Consider the following 17,519-nt stretch of genomic DNA (forward strand, 5'->3'; position numbering starts at 1 on the left):
GATAACTGGAACGGTCCATGTCAGAGATTTAATAACATTGTCAGGTGTGTTTCTCCCGGACGAACGCGTTCATTGTTCCGCTTTCAGAAATTGCTACATTCACTGCAGAAGATCAAAGTTCAACGAACTTTAATCCCGATGTAGGCTTGATAGAAATGTCGTCATCCGGAAGTAAATTAATTTTGCGACTACAGAAATTTATTGAATGTTCAGTTGAAATTTGCTTTTTAATCATTCGTAGCAGCACTCATTATACGTTGATTTCTCCATTTAAATAATAATCGTATGTGAGCTCCTCTCCACGGTGTTTCCCGAGCGCTATGACATGTCCTTCTTCAAACGAGGCTTGTGAAGAGTATTAAGCGGTAGGCAGCGGCTTGGCTCTGCACCTGGCATTGCTAAAGTCCATGGGCGATGGTGACCACTCACCATCAGGGGAGTCGTATGAGCGTCTGCCTACAAGGGCTATAAAAAAATAAAAAAAATGTAAAATAAAAACTAAAAAAATATACTTTAACAACAAACCCGACTACATAAAATAATACTTTACAGTTTTATTTTGATTATCCTGGTCAGAACATTGGGAGGTATTAAAATAAAAAATACGTCATCGATCATCAGTCAGATAACCACTGGACACCCGGGTCGTGAGCTGAACGTCTCATCCAGTGCGTCATGCCAGTTTCTGCAGTAAAGCTTCTTCTAGGACTCCTTGAATGGACTGTGTGAAAGAGGATATTGACAGAGGTATTAGGAGATGTTGAGTGGAGAAATGAGATAGTCCTCAATGGAAAAGAAGGAAATGCTGCTCCAACCCCACTTAAAGTAGCATACGGATAAGAAGAAGCTTTTCAGTTTTAAGAGTAAGACAGCGGGTAATGCGATTGAGATTTCAACCCATGCCCGAAGTTAGGTCTCTGCAACTACGATTTTCGTCGGCGCTAATAAAATTCTCAGGTTACAAATCGAGATTTGAACAGAATAATGAAGCTAAAAGCTTATGCAGCCGCATGCTTAAGCCATACTACATACTTAATACAAAAATATTGGAACGAAGTTCCTTATGGGACGATGCGGAGGGGTACCCTAACCGGGAAAAAACGTCCGTAACGTAAGATTTTCATTAGTAATGCACACAGTGTACGACTTAACTTTGTAATAACGTACAAAAATAACATTTTTTTTTATCATTCATTGACCACGATCTCAGAGCGTTCGTTTGCGCAATACACTAGCTCTTATGCAAACAACCGTAAATGAAGTGTACCTCAATAAGTTCGCACGTTACCGAATGACCGTGGGTTGTTTCGAAATCTTCAGTTTTTTTTTTTTATACCTCTAGTAGAACTTAAAATTAATATTTTTATAATAAAGAACTTCGTTCCTATCCGGTGTCCCACGACACCACACATCAGTTTTTTATGGTATTAATTTGATCCTGAATAGCAAGCAAACTCGTTCGTACATCATAGTCAAATTCTCACAATACGTTCACACAAAATTCTCTTCGGAGAAAATATGAGATGTTTCATAAAAGTCGACGAAATTCGTGAGGTTCAACGAACTCGTTCGATACTGTCGTCCTTAAGCCGCTGGGATCTCGGCTAATGAACGCGAAATGTCTCAAAGCCCATGCCTTAAATGAAACATTGTTTTACGATAGGGTTTGCGTTGAACACTACATTGAAATATTTAATTTCGTCTCTTAACGAGGTAAAAATCTATAGTATATAATATTATAAAGAGGAAAGACTTGTTTGTTTATTAGTATTGAATAGGAATATTATTTAAATCGCGTGCTCTGCGAAAACTATTGATGATAGAATAAAACAATGTACAACGACTTTGTAGAACACATTATTATTTACAAAGAATGTCGCGATAGCATATGTCTAACTATTATAGCTATGCCGCAATAAGTGTTCTTTTATTTAAAAAAATAAAACAATGTCAAATATCGTTGAAATTTTTGTTAAAGAACCGAGCGGAGTCGGAGCGGGCCGCTAGTCAAAAATAAAATTACTTTTAATTTACATTTTTGGATCACATTATCTGTTAAGCGGTGATCTTCGAGCCATTGTTAAGCTGTGTAAAATAATATTGAAAGTGAAAAACAATGATTTGCTAAAATGTCCATTTTTTTTTCTGTTTTCTTTATTATCTATAGTCATTTTAGGATGAGCCCAGTTGTTGTAAATGAAAGTCGTTACTAACTCCCAGCTTATATGTTTACGGAAAATACAATAGGCACATACAGTTTTATTATAGCTATCTAAGTGGAACTGTGTTCGCGGTATGACCGTTACAACTGAACTGTCGTCCCAATATTTATTTATTTATTTATTACTTCTTATACTAAAAAGTATAAAGGCAGACTTAATGCCATAGGCATTCTCTAACAGTCTACCTTAGGGGAGTGCAGAGATGAAGCTTGGTAGGTGTAGTGTGAAGGTGATATTGCTTAAACATATGTGTATATATAACATACATAATATTCATAGATACAAATACTCGTACTTAAATAAATACATAAATATATACATATACATATCATAAATAGATACATATAAAAACATATATAAACAAATATTATCAATTAGATGACTCTGCTAACTCTCTGAGAAACAGTTCTCGAACCTTCGTCTTAAACGCTTCACGTGTAGTGGCCGACCATATTTAGAGTGGGAGCGCATTCTATAGAAGAATAGACTGAATAGTGAATGAAGAATGTAAAAAGTCATAAATAAAACAAGCGTGGAATGGTGAAGATGACACCTTGCATTACGTAGCCAGGTAACACGCCACGTACGTTATTACGCATGTGTGTTGTGACCCTACAGTCTTTTCTTTTTTTTTTTTTTAACGGATATACTATTTTTTTTTTAAACAAACTTATAAAAATATCCAAAAAATCAAAAAATTGTTCGAAGTGTGTTCGACGATTATGATCGCATTTCGTATATTTCGATCGCAAATACAATATTACTTTTACAGCTCTATAATGAAAAGGGTTCGGCGATTGATCCCAATTCTGACAATCTGTGGAAATTGAATGTCTCAAAGCAGACATAAACGTTTACAATTTAATATCGGCTCTGTTATTTTCGTTTCATTATTTTCAACTAACCGCTAAATCCCAAGAAAACATTAGTTCTGTGCGCAAAGAAAAATGTCAATATATACAAGCTTAATACTGGACATTTCTCTCTGTAATTAAAAGTGCGCTTTATTTGGTAATTAACATCAACGGTTCGATGTTCTTAATTGAAATTCAATTAATTTCAATCCATTGGAATAGTTGAAGTTTTTTTTTTTTTGTTACGATATTTTTTTCAAATTGTAAACTTTAATGGGCTTTTTTTAATGCCCGAGCTGGCAGACGTGTATACGGCCCACCTGATGGTAAGTGGTTACCGTCGCTTATGGACGTCAGCAATGCGAGGGACAATGCCAAGCTGCTACCTACCGTAGACGAGCTCTCCTGTAAAGTTGCAAAAACTTCGCTTGAACCACTTATAGCCTTACATCCCTCGATATTTAAATAGGTGATTAGTACAATATTAGTAGGAAGAAATGGCGTCGATTTTTTTTATTTATTGCTTAGATGGGTGGACGAGCGCACAGCCCGCCTGGTGTTAAGTGGTTTCTGGAGCCCATAGACATCTACAACGTAAATGCGCCACCCACCTTGAGATATAAGTTCTAAGGTCTCCGTATATTTACAACAGCTGCCCCACCTTTCAAACCGAAGCGCATTACTGCTATCGGTCCCTCCCCGCTAATCGATCCCTCCCCGTGACGGTCTTCCCCTTCTGGGGAGCCCGGAGCGGGTGAGCGCCTAACTAGTGCCGCGGCCCCCCCTCTGGTTTGTAGAGGTGGGGCCGCGGCATGGGGCTGGTTCCGTGCCCTCGTAAGGGGGTACGACGACCCCTCTTGCATTACTGCTTCACGGCAGAAATAAGCATTCTACCACCAGTACAGTTTTTTTTTAAAATTCAATTACCCTCGCTACTAATCATTATCTTATAAATCAGTAGTGTTTTTTTTATATAAAATTTACCATACATAATAATATATTTGTGCACATTTCTTTTTTACAAACAATTTCCCTTTTTTAAATCAACAACCGGTTCGTGACAGTTAACAATATCAAGTATTATTTCGTATTTACTATTATATAAAAAGTACAAAGTTGTAATTACCAAAAAGATATTTGAAAATATCGAAAGCGTGATGAATCAAAAAATTCACAAAAATTTCCCATTAAATTAAAATATTCACATCAAAATATCAAAGCATCATATTTTCAAAGGTATTTATTAATCATCATTTTAATTGAAAACTCTAGTGGTGTTGTAGTAATTAAAATGCGCTTATAATAATTAATCCGTTCCCACGAATGGAATAAACGTAACACATAAAACATTAACAAAACTCATCACGTACAAATTTACATTAAACTTTAAGACATATTATACTGACTCGTTGATGGAGTAGTTAGCGGTCGTGCTGCAAGGGTCTTGGGTTCGAATCCCACATCGGGAAAACATTCGTAACATGAACAGTTTTGTAGGATTGGAAAGAACGGAACGTATGACAGAGTGTGGAACGGAGTGTTAAGATGTGAGTGAGAGAAAACTAAAACACGTCATTAAGGATCCTCCCGATCAATTAAAGGTGCTTTTAGTCACCTCAAGCACCGGTCACCGTCCCCGTCGAACCCGTCGCTCGTGACGAAGAGCTCGACGAGAGAATTAATCCATAGACACAGCCCACTGGGTTTCTCGCCGGATCTTCTCAGTGGGTCGCGTTTCCGATGCGGTAGTAGATTCTGCGAAGCACTGCTCTTGCTAGAGTCAGTGTTAGCATCACTCCGATTTGAGCCCCGTAAGTTCACCTACTAGGTAAGGTTACGCTGAAATAGCCTCTCAAGGCTATCAGCTTAGGTAGGAATAAAAAAAAGAGAGAAAACGGAAAAAAGGTAAAAGAGAAAGACAGACAGAAAGACAGAAAAGCAAGATGGCGAATACGGTTAAAAAAATGAGCAAGGCGTAATAAATGTGTTAATTAATTTTTAATTATTATTTAGAATAGAAGATTTTAGAACAGGGGAAGTTTTATTTTATGTGCTGCGATCCCTACTACAGTTTTAGTTTGGTCTTTGTCTGGTTGTTTATTATTTATATATGTATTTATTTAAACGTATATAAGTATGTAATACGCCAGTCACTGATAACACGGGGAATCCTAATTTGAGTCGGAATGACCATACGTGATTTCCTCCCAGCTATTTAGTTATTATTTATTATACTATCGTACCAAATCTAAAACAATTCAATAATTAATTATATGTAACTATTTGATTATTTTCGACTTAACCATTACTAGCTGAGGACCATTATTCTTCTGTACATAAAAATTATGTATCAGACCATCCTACGTTGATGGTATTACACCCAAAAACTATGCACTAATTCAACAAACAATCAACCAACAAACAATAAACAATAAATTTTAATGTTATTGGTTCATAATATCTATATTCATATCGTAACAATTTCCACTGGCAGATCCACAAGAAGTGAATAGCATCGGTGCAATTACTACATGCAGTTAAAAATAATTTATTGACAAACCTTTCAGAACAAACTTTTTACTGGTGGTAGGACCTCTTGTGAGTCCGCACGGGTAGGTACCACCACCCTGCCTTTTTCTGCCGTGAAGCACTAATGCATTTCGGTTTGAAGGGCGGGGCAGCCGTTGTAACTATAATGAGACATTATATATATATAGGCTCCAGTAACCACTTAACACCAGGTGGGCTGTGAGCTCGTTCACTCATCTAAGCATTAAAAAAAAACAAGCACACACTATTATTATCACGTACCTTTACAATCAGGGCCTCAACCTCCTGGTCGTATCTTAAAGCGAAGTGTAGCTTCCCGCAGAATTCCAATTCGGCGCTATCAGTGGACGACTGGCGAACCAACTCGTTCTTATAAAGCTCCGGCTGCATAAACAAAATTGAATTTATTAGATGACGATAAAAATATTCGTGTCTAATGTCTAAAACAAGTTTTTTTTATTGCTTACATGGATGGACGAGCTCACAGCCCACCTGGTGCTAAGTGGTTACTGGAGCCCTTAGACATCTACAACGTAAATGCGCCACCCAGCTTGAGATATAAGTTCTAAGGTCTCAAGTATAGTTACAACTGCTGCCCCACCCTTCAAACCGAAACACATTACTGCTTCACAGCTGAAATAGGCAGGGTGGTGGTACCTCCCGTGCGGACACACAAGAGGTCCTACCACCGGTAAAATGATCTAATGTCTGTACACGAACAAAAGAAACAATGCGAAACTTTAAATACAAAAAAAAGGTACAATAGGCGGTCTTATTACTAAGAACGATCTCTTCCAGACAACCATCAGCAGGTTACATATCAATAACTCTTTTTTTCTACCTATTCTAGTAACCTCGAGAGGTTATTCTAGATTCACCGAACTAGTAGATGAGCTCACGGGGCTCAAACATGACGTCGTTGCTAACACGAACCCTAGCAAGAGCAGTGCTTCGCAGAATCTACCACCGGATCGGAAACGCGACCCACTGAGAAACTCAGTGGAATATCAATAACATTCACAGCTCTATGTTAGCTACCTCTGCCTATAAACACCAAAAAGCGAATAACATCCATGAGACCACCACGAAGTCGATGGAAACTGTGCTGGCTGAAGTTAGCTTATCATGCATGTAGCCTTACTATGCAAAGTATTTTTATTTTTTTATTGCTTAGATGTGTGGACGAGCTCATAGCCCACCTAATGTTAAGTGGTTACTGGAGCCCATAGACATTTACAACGTAGCCGCCACCCACCTTGAGATATGAGTTCTAAGGTCTCAGTGTAGTTACAACGGCTACCCCACCCTTCGAACCGAAACGCATTACTGCTTCACGGCAGAAATAGGCAGGGTGGTGATACCTACCCGTGCGGACTCACAGAGGTCCTACCACCAGTGATTACACAAATTATAATTTTGCGGGTTTGATTTTTATTACACGATCCTTTACCGCCGAAGTCAATCGTGTGCATTTGTCAAGTACGTATTTCATTAGAAAAACCCGCCTGCGAGATTATGATTCGATAGCACGCGATTTAAGTCTTAGTTGAAAAGGCCAAATAATTGCTTTTTGACATAAAGAGGCGAGACAAATAAACGACGGGTAACTTCAAACTTCAGGAATGTACTCGAATATCTCTCGAAATTAAATGTTAAACGAAAATTATGACTGAACAAATGTCATCAGCCCTCTTGATTCGCAATAAAACCTCTAAGAACATCGACCCGTGTACACAACTAAAGTCATCAAAGCGGCACCGCCAAGTACTCATCTAGAATTTAATCTTATACCTTTAAACGAGCAATTCTTGTATATACACACACACACAAACACACTAACACACAAACACACTAACACACACACACTCTCTCTCTCTCACACACACACACACACGTACGTACTATATTCTTACAGATCGCTCTTCCTGGTTAACTTTCTTTACCTGGTGACCTAGCACTGACTTTTGTAACACAGGTTTTCCTAGCATACAAGTCAGGGAATTTTGTTATTGTATACCTCATAAAAAATCCATGTATATTATTATATTAGTGTTAAGAATTCTTGTACGTGTTTGCATTTTAAGAGGCTTGAATAAATATTATTATTATTATTTATATATATTATATACCTATATATATAATCTGAATCTCGGAAACGGCTCCAACGATTTTCATAAAATTTAGTATACAGGGGATTTCGGGGGCGATAAATCGATCTAGCTACGATTTATTTTCAGAAAATGTTGTTTTATTCGTGTTTTCAATAATCAACTCTTCCTGACATCTATTCGCGAATAATAATACTATTTTTCTTAATTGAGGGCAAACAACAAGATGGTGTTATCAAAAAAAAAACCCAGCAAAGCTCGATCATCATCTAGTTGTAATAATGTGCTGTAATGAAAATTTTGTAACTCAAATTTAAGGTTTCGGATACCTATCTCGGTTAGATTTAACGAGTCCACGTAAAAAGCGTTCGGTTGACCGGTTTTACGTTGTCCACATTTTACGACGTTCATTACCGCTGGGTTCGGTGTTTATAACGCAGCTTTATCGAATAAGTTGTTCGTTAAATTGAATTGTGCCGAAGTATATAACTATTTTTTTTTATTGCTTAGATGTGTGGACGAGCTCACAGCCCACCTGGTGTTAAGTGGTTACTGGAGCCAATAGACATCTACAACGTAAATGGGCCACACACCTTGAGATATAGTTTTAAGATCTCAGTATAGTCACAACGGCTGCCCCACCCTTCAAACCGAAACGCATTACTGCTTCACGGCAGAAATAGGCGGGGCGGTGGTACCTACCCGTGCGGACTCACAAGAGGTCCTACCACCAGTAAACTATATATAACTATATTGAGACCTTAGAACTTATATCTCGAGGTGGGTGGCGCATTTACTGTGTAGATGTCTATGGGATCCAGTAACCACTTAACACTAGGTGGGCTGTGAGCTCGTCCACCAATACAAGCAATAAAAAAAAAGATGCCTGAACGACATTTTCAAGTTAAGCTAGCATTAATAGAAGTTCCATTAATAACATCGGACCGTCGGTCTACCAAGCAATTGTACTCACTCCATAGAAGATCTTTCCTTAGTCGTCACACTCAAAACCTCATACTAATCAAAACTTCATACTCAAAACATAGATATACCCATAAACAGTTATGAATGACGTTGCGAATACATTCGTGCGTCGTAGGATCGGTAATTGTAACGAATCTGAACAGTAAATATCTTTCTATCGACGATAACGATGGTAGATATCTAAACGCGAACACCGCCACTGACCTTGAAATATCAGATATCCAACCGTATGAAATAGCGGTTGACTTATCCAACAGAAAAACTACACGCTCTAACGGGCTCACAAATTCTTTTTTTGGCTTTTGACTTTATGACACGATTATCAATTCAACTTTAACGTCAAACTTTATGACACGATTATCAATTCAATGCTCGTGGAAATCGTTCGTGAACACATATTCAAAGCATTGTTACAACTATTTTTATCGCGAAGCCCTTATTTCAAATGAAGAATGAATTGAGATTATGTTCTCATAGTGACTAACTACATCAAACCAAATGGGCAATCATTATTTTTGGAACGAAGTTCCAAATGGGACGATGCGGAGGGGTACCCTAACCGGGAAAAAACGTCCGTAACGTAAGATTTTTATTATTTATGTATAGTCTTAGTATGATGGCTATACAGTGTCTAATGTATAGTCTATGTGATAACGGTTATTATTCATATAAATAGCTGTTTCTTGGATATTATTCCTATTATATATTTTTTATAAATCATTGTGAATAAAATAAAGTTGACAACTTTGTAAAGTAGTTTATTTTTATCAATAAAAAAATCATTATAAAAAATGTATATCCGAATAATTATTTTCTTTATACCTTATTGTGGTTCGATTGTGGAATGCTCTGCCGGATGTAGTGAGAAGTGCTCAAACTTTAAACTGTTTTAAAAGAATGGTGAAGGAACACTACTTATCTTCTTAGTGCTGTTTGTTTGCATCATCATTTATTATTTCCATACTGTTGATGTATTATGTGTATGTAAGTATATTAGTATGTATTGTATGTAAGTATGTATATTGGTATATAAATATAGGTATATATTTCATATTATATGTAAACGGTATATATTTTGTTTATTGTATGTATATATTTTCTATAATGTATTATCTATAGTACACCGCAACATACCTGCTATATTTTTTTATATTATCCAGAATTTCTATAAATTAAACGGTTGTCTGGAAGAGATCGCTTTTAGCGATAAGACCGCCTATTGTACAAATGTATCTGTTTTTTTGATTGTTTTTTTGAATGTAAATTGTGTTTTGGTGTGCAATAAAGTGTATTCTCTCTCTCTCTCTCTCTCTCTCTTATAAAACTTAAAATTAATATTTTTATAATGAGGAACTTCGTTCCTATACGGTGTCCCACGACACCAAACATCTTCTTTTTTTATGTATATTTTTATAGATAGACACAGAAAGCAGTTTCCATCGCCCATCCCCCTCAGCAATGCCAGGGGCAAAGTCGGGACGGTGCGTATCTATTTTATCTTCCTATTTTTCTAGTACTAGAATCTCTACAAACCCTAATTGACTAGCCTGGACATTTAAAAACAAAACATATATATATTAGGTATACAAATACGCCGACAAAGTTATCAGTACAAATTCAAAATGAGAAACGACTTTAAAGAATGCCTCTTTATATTAAAAAATAAGTAACTCAGCAAATTAACCTAGACGGAATTTATTTCGGAAGCTTAAAAGCTTACGCGGATAAATTGTTATAATGAAAATTGTCTCATTATGAGAAATCTCTTAAATAAGTTGACTGCGAAAATTTTTGTAATAAAGCGAGCTTTGCTGCGAGGAAAAGCTTCTGTCGTTTTAAACTATTCCACGAAAGCTTAGATAATATTTTAACAGCTTTAAATTAGGAGCGAGCTAAAAAAGCTTTCTTACAAAAGTTTCTAATGAAATCTCAATTGCAAGGGCCTTTGTGAAATGAAATTGAGTATCCTGAAGCATTAAAATACCCATTGCCGCTTAACATTATACAGGCTGGGCTCTAGTTCACCCATATAGTGCATAATAATTCTCCTGCCCTTCTCCCAGTCACCTGGGGTCGGCGAAAAATGTTTTCTCCTTCCATACTCCTCTATCATATACCATTTTTCTCACTCCCCTCTTACACATATCGTTTTTCACCTCTTCGTCTAGAGGTAGAGAAAGATTTAGTGCGTTAATAATAATAAATAGTAATCAAGGTATCGATTTTGTTGTTTCCATTTCCTACGATTATGCCTCCTGCGCATATAATGCAGAATATAGTATTGTTCGTAGCCAGAGACCGCTGCCTACAAGTGAGATACAGTAAAAACTTATTATTCGCGGGGTATGTTCCGTAAATATGCCGCGCATTTAGAAACCGTTTAAATTTTTTTTTTTTATTGTTTAGATGCGTGGACGAGCTCACAGCCCACCTGATGTTAAGTGGTTACTGGAGCCCATAGACATCCACAATGTAAATGCGCCACCCACCTTGAGATATAAGTTCTAAGGTCTCAGTATAGTTACAACGGCTATCCCACTCTTACACGATGTTATTCCTTCACCGTGGAAGTCAATCGTGAACATTTGTTAAGTACGTATTTCATTAGAAAAATTGGTACCCGCCTGCGGGATTCGAACACCGGTGCATCGCTACATACGAATGCACCGGACGTCTTATCCTTTAGGCCACGACGACTTCATGTGAATGAAGCGTGAATATAGAAAAGCGTGTTAACAAAGCATATTCGGTTGGATACCTTTTTTTATTGCCCGAGTAGGTAGACGAGCATACGGCCCACCTGGTGGTTAGTGGTAACCGTCGCTCATGGACGTCAGCAATGCCAGGAGCAGAGCTAAGCCGCTGTTTACCGTTGAACAAACCTACATATTGGAATCCTTTCTATGTGTATGTACCGATGTACAGATTAGATCCGCGATCCCACAGTCACAGCCCACAGAGTTTCTCGCCGGATCTTCTCAATGGGTCGCGTTTCCGACCCGGTGGTAGATTTTGCGAAGCAGTGCTCTTGCTAGGCTTCGTGTTAGCAACTACGTCATGTTTGAGCCCCGTGAGCTCACCTACATGTTAGGGTGAAGCTGAAATAGCCTCTCAAGGCTATCAGCATAGGTAGGGAAAAAAAAATCCGCGAATACAGAAACCTTTAGACGCGATTATAGGAATTGGGTCGCATTTTTTTAATCCACGTCTAGTGAAAACGCGAATGAACGAATCACGAGAACTGAGTAGCGGTAGGCAGCGGCTTGGCTCTGCTCCTGGCATTACCGAAGTCCATGGGCTACGGTAACCACTTACCATCAGGTGGGCCGTACGCTCGTCTACCTACAAAGGCAATAAAAAAAAATAAAAAAATACTGTATTTATTACGAAAATATTCCAAAGCTATTATTACATTTTTTCTGAACATGTAACCTCCCGATATCTCGACCATTAAACACTCCGTTACGTAAATAGTCGTTTCAAAGTCAATAGCGCTGAACACGGCTCATAACGGAAATAGAATGGAAATGACACAAACGTCCGCATCACGCCTTCAGTTCTGATCGCGCCACAATACGTATTGTTTACTTTTCGCTTAACATTTATCAGGAAATGAGGGAAGACACGTCGATCCAGTACTTTTGTCCGCGTGTTCTTCTTTACAGCGATTCTAACTTTTAATACGAGTATTAAGATGAGGTTGGTTGCACTAGAATTAAATTGTTAGATGAAGAACGTAGCGGTTCGCCAGAAGATTATTCGAAGGTTAAGTGGTCTAAACTAGAGATGAAACGGATATCCGGTAACTACCCGGTATCCGCCCTATTCGGCCATGTTTTCACTATCCGGCCGGATACCGGGTAGTAAATCGGTATCCGGCCGGATTTTGTATAGTAAAATTTAAGAAAACGTCATGGTTATACAAAAGGCAAATAGGCTATGGACAACTTTTATTTTTATAATCGTACGTCAAAAGTGATTGTTTTATCAATTAGTTTGTTTAATACTCAAAATTAACCAGTGGCAAATTATGGTGGATGAATACCAAATCGTCGTCCTACCGAGTCGTCGCGATCTCCGCTTACGTGCGACAACACCCGAACGCGCACGAATATTTCCGAAAGTTGATTTGAAAATTTGATTTGATTTGAAAAAAAAGGGCCGAATATTCGGTATCCGGTATACAGCCAAACCACTATCCGTTTCATCTCTAGTGTGAACCCCCTTTTTATGACTGCTGTAAATCGATGAGCATTCAAGACATTTGAAGGTAAATAAGTAGTCACGGTCTCTCGCGGACATCAATAATGCTCAGGGCACAATCAAGCCAGTGTCACAGAAAACTTTTTTTTTATTGCTTAGATGAGTGAAGGAGCTCACAGCCCACCTGGTGTTAAGTGGTTACTGGAGCCCATAGACATCTACGACGTAAATGCGCCACCCACCTTGAGATATAAGTTCTAAGGTCTCAAGTATAGTTACGACGGCTGCCCCACCCTTCAAACGGAAACGCGTTACTGCTTCACGGCAGAAATAGGCGGGGTGTTGGTACCTATCCGTGCGGACTCACAAGAGGTCCTACCACCAATAAAGTCTAGTAAAGTGTATTTTAAGTTGATATAGAACTTAGCGAGAAAAAGCGGCTTGAATATGCCACTGATATTGCTGAATTTCATTACGAAATATCGTATCGATCACTGGATCACTCATAATTACGTAGATCGTATACTCATCTACTTACGAACAACAAAACAAAAAAATCACACACATCTCTCACGTGCATGGTTTTTATTGTCTTCGAATACAAACGAACACGCTTCATGAGATTCTTGAAGTGTGAGAATAATATCGTCACTAAAATTGAGAACGATGCGAACTTGACTATAAATTCTATCCGGACCTTGCATAAAATATATCAAAGGAAACTTTCTCAAAGGAATTCCGAAAGAAGTGAAAATGAACTCTAGAAAATAGTTTATAGTACAGGATCCCTGGTACACTTGAACATTAAGTAATAGTACTACAACTTTTGAGCGTAGGACCGAGATGACATACCACGCAATTTGTAGGACAATGTGGGTGGTAAGCTACGCAAATGTTAGCTAACCAATAAAAAAAAATCAGCTGGTTAGTAATTATTTTTCATGACCTTGTTTATGATGATACATATTGGAGAGGGAGGACTCCCTTTTTTTTTTTTCGGGTAGAGGGCCGAACCTCCTACGAGGTCCCCGCGCAAAAGGGGCGCGCGGGGTATGTGAGACTCTACGATCTGCATGGTGTTGTGAGCAGACCGCGGGCCCAAGGATTTTAGGGCCGACCCACTAAACGACTCCCCTGCACTCTTACACCCGACGTCCGATCCCCTCCGAGGTCAGAACCCGGATGAGGTAGGGGGGCTACCGCGGTCAACACTACAACCAAACGGCGCGGCTCACCCCAAGGACGCCCAGCCGACGGAGCCTTCGAGGCGAATCGAAGGCTCTGAAACGTCAGCCGTCTCGGTACGGTGCCGCTGGTGTCCCGGAATACCCTGCTGGACCAGAACCAGCCTGCCGGGTCGGGACGCGATACACCGTCGACCGGTCGCTCTATTCACTCCACGGCAGCGCGCTAGAGTGCTGGTAGCGCGCCGCGCGGCCTCACCCCCTCAGGTCGCCCCTTGACCTTCACCGGGGGGAGGCCGCTACCTACAGGGGCCGGGACGTACGGGCGTATTCCCGCCTCCGGCCCCCGGCTCGACGGCGACGGATCGGTTCGGAAAGGGAAGAGCTCTCCCTCTCTCGCTCCGCCGCCTCCTTCTGCGAGATGGTGGACTCGCAGAAGTCGAGCATCGCCTTCCAGGACGCGTCGCTGCCGAGCATCGTAGCCACGACGCGCGGCAGCGAGAGGTCCTCTCCTATGACCGCAACGAGGGCGGCGCGTTGCTCGTCGAATCCAGAGCAACGCGCCAGTGTGTGTTCCGCTGTGTCTTCCTCGTCGCGGTCCGCGCAGTGGTGGCACTGCGCCGTCGGTTCCCTTCCGGCTATCTTGTGCAAGTACCGGCCAATACACCCATGGCCGGTCAACATCTGCGTCAGCCGGAAGGTGAGACATCCGCGGTCGCGGCCCACCCAATCCGCGAGAACCGGGCGGACCGCCTCGAGGCTACGGAGGCCGGCCGACGGGTCCACCAAGCGGCGAGACCACGCCTGCAGCACGGACCGCCGAGAGTGGAGCCTCCGCGCTCGAACTACACCTTCGCCGGGGCCCAACTTCTCAAAGTGAGCGCGGAAGTTCCACTGACCATCCAGTTCGAGGCCGAGGTACCGAAGACCGGTCACCCCGTCCCCGACGCGAACGCCTCCGATCACGAGGTGGGCACCCAGAGGCGGCGCTCGTCCGGGCCCGTGAAACAACAGGGCCTGGGTTTTGTCGAGCGCCACCTCGAGCCCCAACCGTCGGATCCTAGTGACGACGTGTGCCACGCCTGCGCACGCCAGACGGGCAGACTCCCGGTAGTCCCTCCCCGGAGCCACGACCAAAGTGTCGTCTGCGTAACAAATTACGCACAGCCCGGGGAGGAGACCCCGTATGACGCCCCGCAGGACCCAGTCGTAGCCGATGTTCCACAGCAGGGGGCCCAGGACAGACCCCTGCGGAACACCGCGCTCGACGGGGAAGCGGTACATCGCCCTACCGTGTCCGATGCACTGGATCGACCTGCCCTCGAGGTAGGAGCCGATCAGTCGGTGGAGGTATGCGGGGACGCCGTGATACTCCAGCGCCCCCGCGATAACCGACCAGGGCAGGGTGTTGAAGGCGTTCCTTACATCTAAGGATAACGCCATCGCCACCCCGCCCCGGGATACGGCTTCGTCGGAGAGGGCACGCACGCGCAGAATTGCGTCTATCGTCGAGCGGCCCTCTCTGAAGCCGTATTGTTCCGCCGAAAGATCGGGACCCGTCTCGGTCAGATGCCGGACGATGCGGGCCGCGACGATCCTCTCGAGCATCTTGCCCGCTTCGTCCAGCAACACGATGGGGCGATAGCCCGCGGGTGAGTCCGCGGGGCGCCCGTCCTTCCGCAGAAGGACCAGTCTGCCCGTCTTCCATTTCGACGGGAACCGTCCCGACTCGAGGCACGCTTCGAAAAGCCCCCCGAGCCGGTCCCCTAGGGCCTCGAAGGCCAAGCTCCAGACCCGGCCGTGAACGCCGTCAGGGCCGGGAGCCGCGTCCTTCGCTCTCATTTTGGACACGGCCGCATGGATCTCCGCCCCCGTGATAGGGAGAGGGGGCACCTCGGCAGCGGGAACGCTGGGGCGACGCGGAGGCGTGCCCCACGTGGCGTCCATCTGGGGGGTTCAAAGTCCCCCCCCCCCTCTGCCGGCGGGAAGAGTGCCGCAACAATTTCCCGCAGCTGCCGAGGCTGGAGCCGCTCGGTCACCGGGAGCGCCCACGGCTGCAGTTTCCTGCGAACCATCTTGTATGGGCGCCCCCAGGGATCTTCGTCGAGCGACTCCAGGAGAGTCTTCATGCTCTGCTTCTTGGCCTCGCCGATGGCCAGCTGCAACGTCGTCTGCTTTTGACGAGGGAGGACTCCCTAACAAAACCTTTTATTTTGTAGGACAAATATTTTTTCACGCTATGTAGACAATTATCTCGATAATTAACAAAGAAAAATTCGGTTAGTAATAAATTTTTAAAATTCGTGAAATCAACATTCTTTATCCTTGCTACCCCTAGTAAGCTATCATTTACCAACGTTACTGTATGGAGAAAGTTGGGCGTCTAGTCAAAAGGAAGCTACTCACGAAAAATCAGCTTGTTAGTAATGAATGATGAAAAGTGTACCAGGAATCCTGTACTATTAGACGTAATTACATTTCGCAAAATCCTTTGACGTTTTGTTAATTAGAACTCTATCTGCCTCGGATCGAATGGGAGATCCATTTGCTTTACGAGTAGTTTAAACATTAATTGTTTTAGTAGAGTTGCGTATAGAGTAAATAAATGTTCAACATATTACGTAACATATTACGTAAACCTATTTTGCGGTATATCAAATTTTGGTATATAATACATGATATTATAAATAAAGTTATATTTCCTTCTGGGAACTCTGCCAACCGGCGGTGAGCTAACGCAGATTTTCTATTTATAAGTACCTGTACCTAAATAATTATTAATTTTATTCAATTATTCATAATTATTATAGAAATTAGAATAGGTCTTTCCTCTGCGTCTTTGTTTATTAGTTTTAGAAGTATTTAGATTTATTCATGAAGTTATATTAGTTAGCATATTTCATGTGCCTTGTGTTCACTATTAGAAATACCGATTACGTTGCGGTAAATGTACAAACAGCGTAATCTATAATTTATATTTATTATTAAATTATAATTAGTTTTTTAAATATTATTATTGCTTGGATGGGTGGACGAGCTCACAGCCCACCTGGTGTTAAGTCGTTACTGGAGTCATACACATCTACAACGTAAATGCGCCACCCACCTTGAGATATAAGTTCTAAGGTCTCAGTATAGTTACAACGGCTGCCCCGCCCTTCAAACCGAAACGCATTACTGCTATATTTGTAACCAAATACAATAAAAATGGCGTTCTGTGCCTTGATTTTTATCGTGTTGTTTTAAAAACTAATGCTTATTTTCTTTCTCGTTTACTTTATTTCATCTACATTCTGTATTTATTAAATGTCATATCGTTCCGATCTTAACTCGTACGTGAAAGATTCAAGGACCAAAATTGATCTCCCGAGTACACTAAATCATAATACATAATAATTATACAGTAATGATACT

General features: G+C 41.3%; 1 protein-coding gene across 5 annotated transcripts in view; it reads right to left on the reverse strand.

Annotated features, from left to right (window-relative positions):
* The window catches only part of LOC114242725 (synaptotagmin-10), a 126,230-nt gene that overhangs the window by 28,891 nt on the left and 79,820 nt on the right, over window positions 1-17,519 (reverse strand). For all 5 annotated transcript variants that reach the window (XM_089739309.1, XM_028173988.2, XM_028173986.2 and 2 more), the window contains exon 5: window positions 5,888-6,010. In XM_089739309.1, the coding sequence (XP_089595435.1) occupies window positions 5,888-6,010 (123 nt within the window). The remainder of the gene's footprint in view (window positions 1-5,887; window positions 6,011-17,519) is intronic.

This window comes from Bombyx mandarina, chromosome A1 (assembly GCF_030267445.1).
Source record: "Bombyx mandarina strain Sakado chromosome A1, ASM3026744v2".
NCBI lineage: Eukaryota > Metazoa > Arthropoda > Insecta > Lepidoptera > Bombycidae > Bombyx > Bombyx mandarina.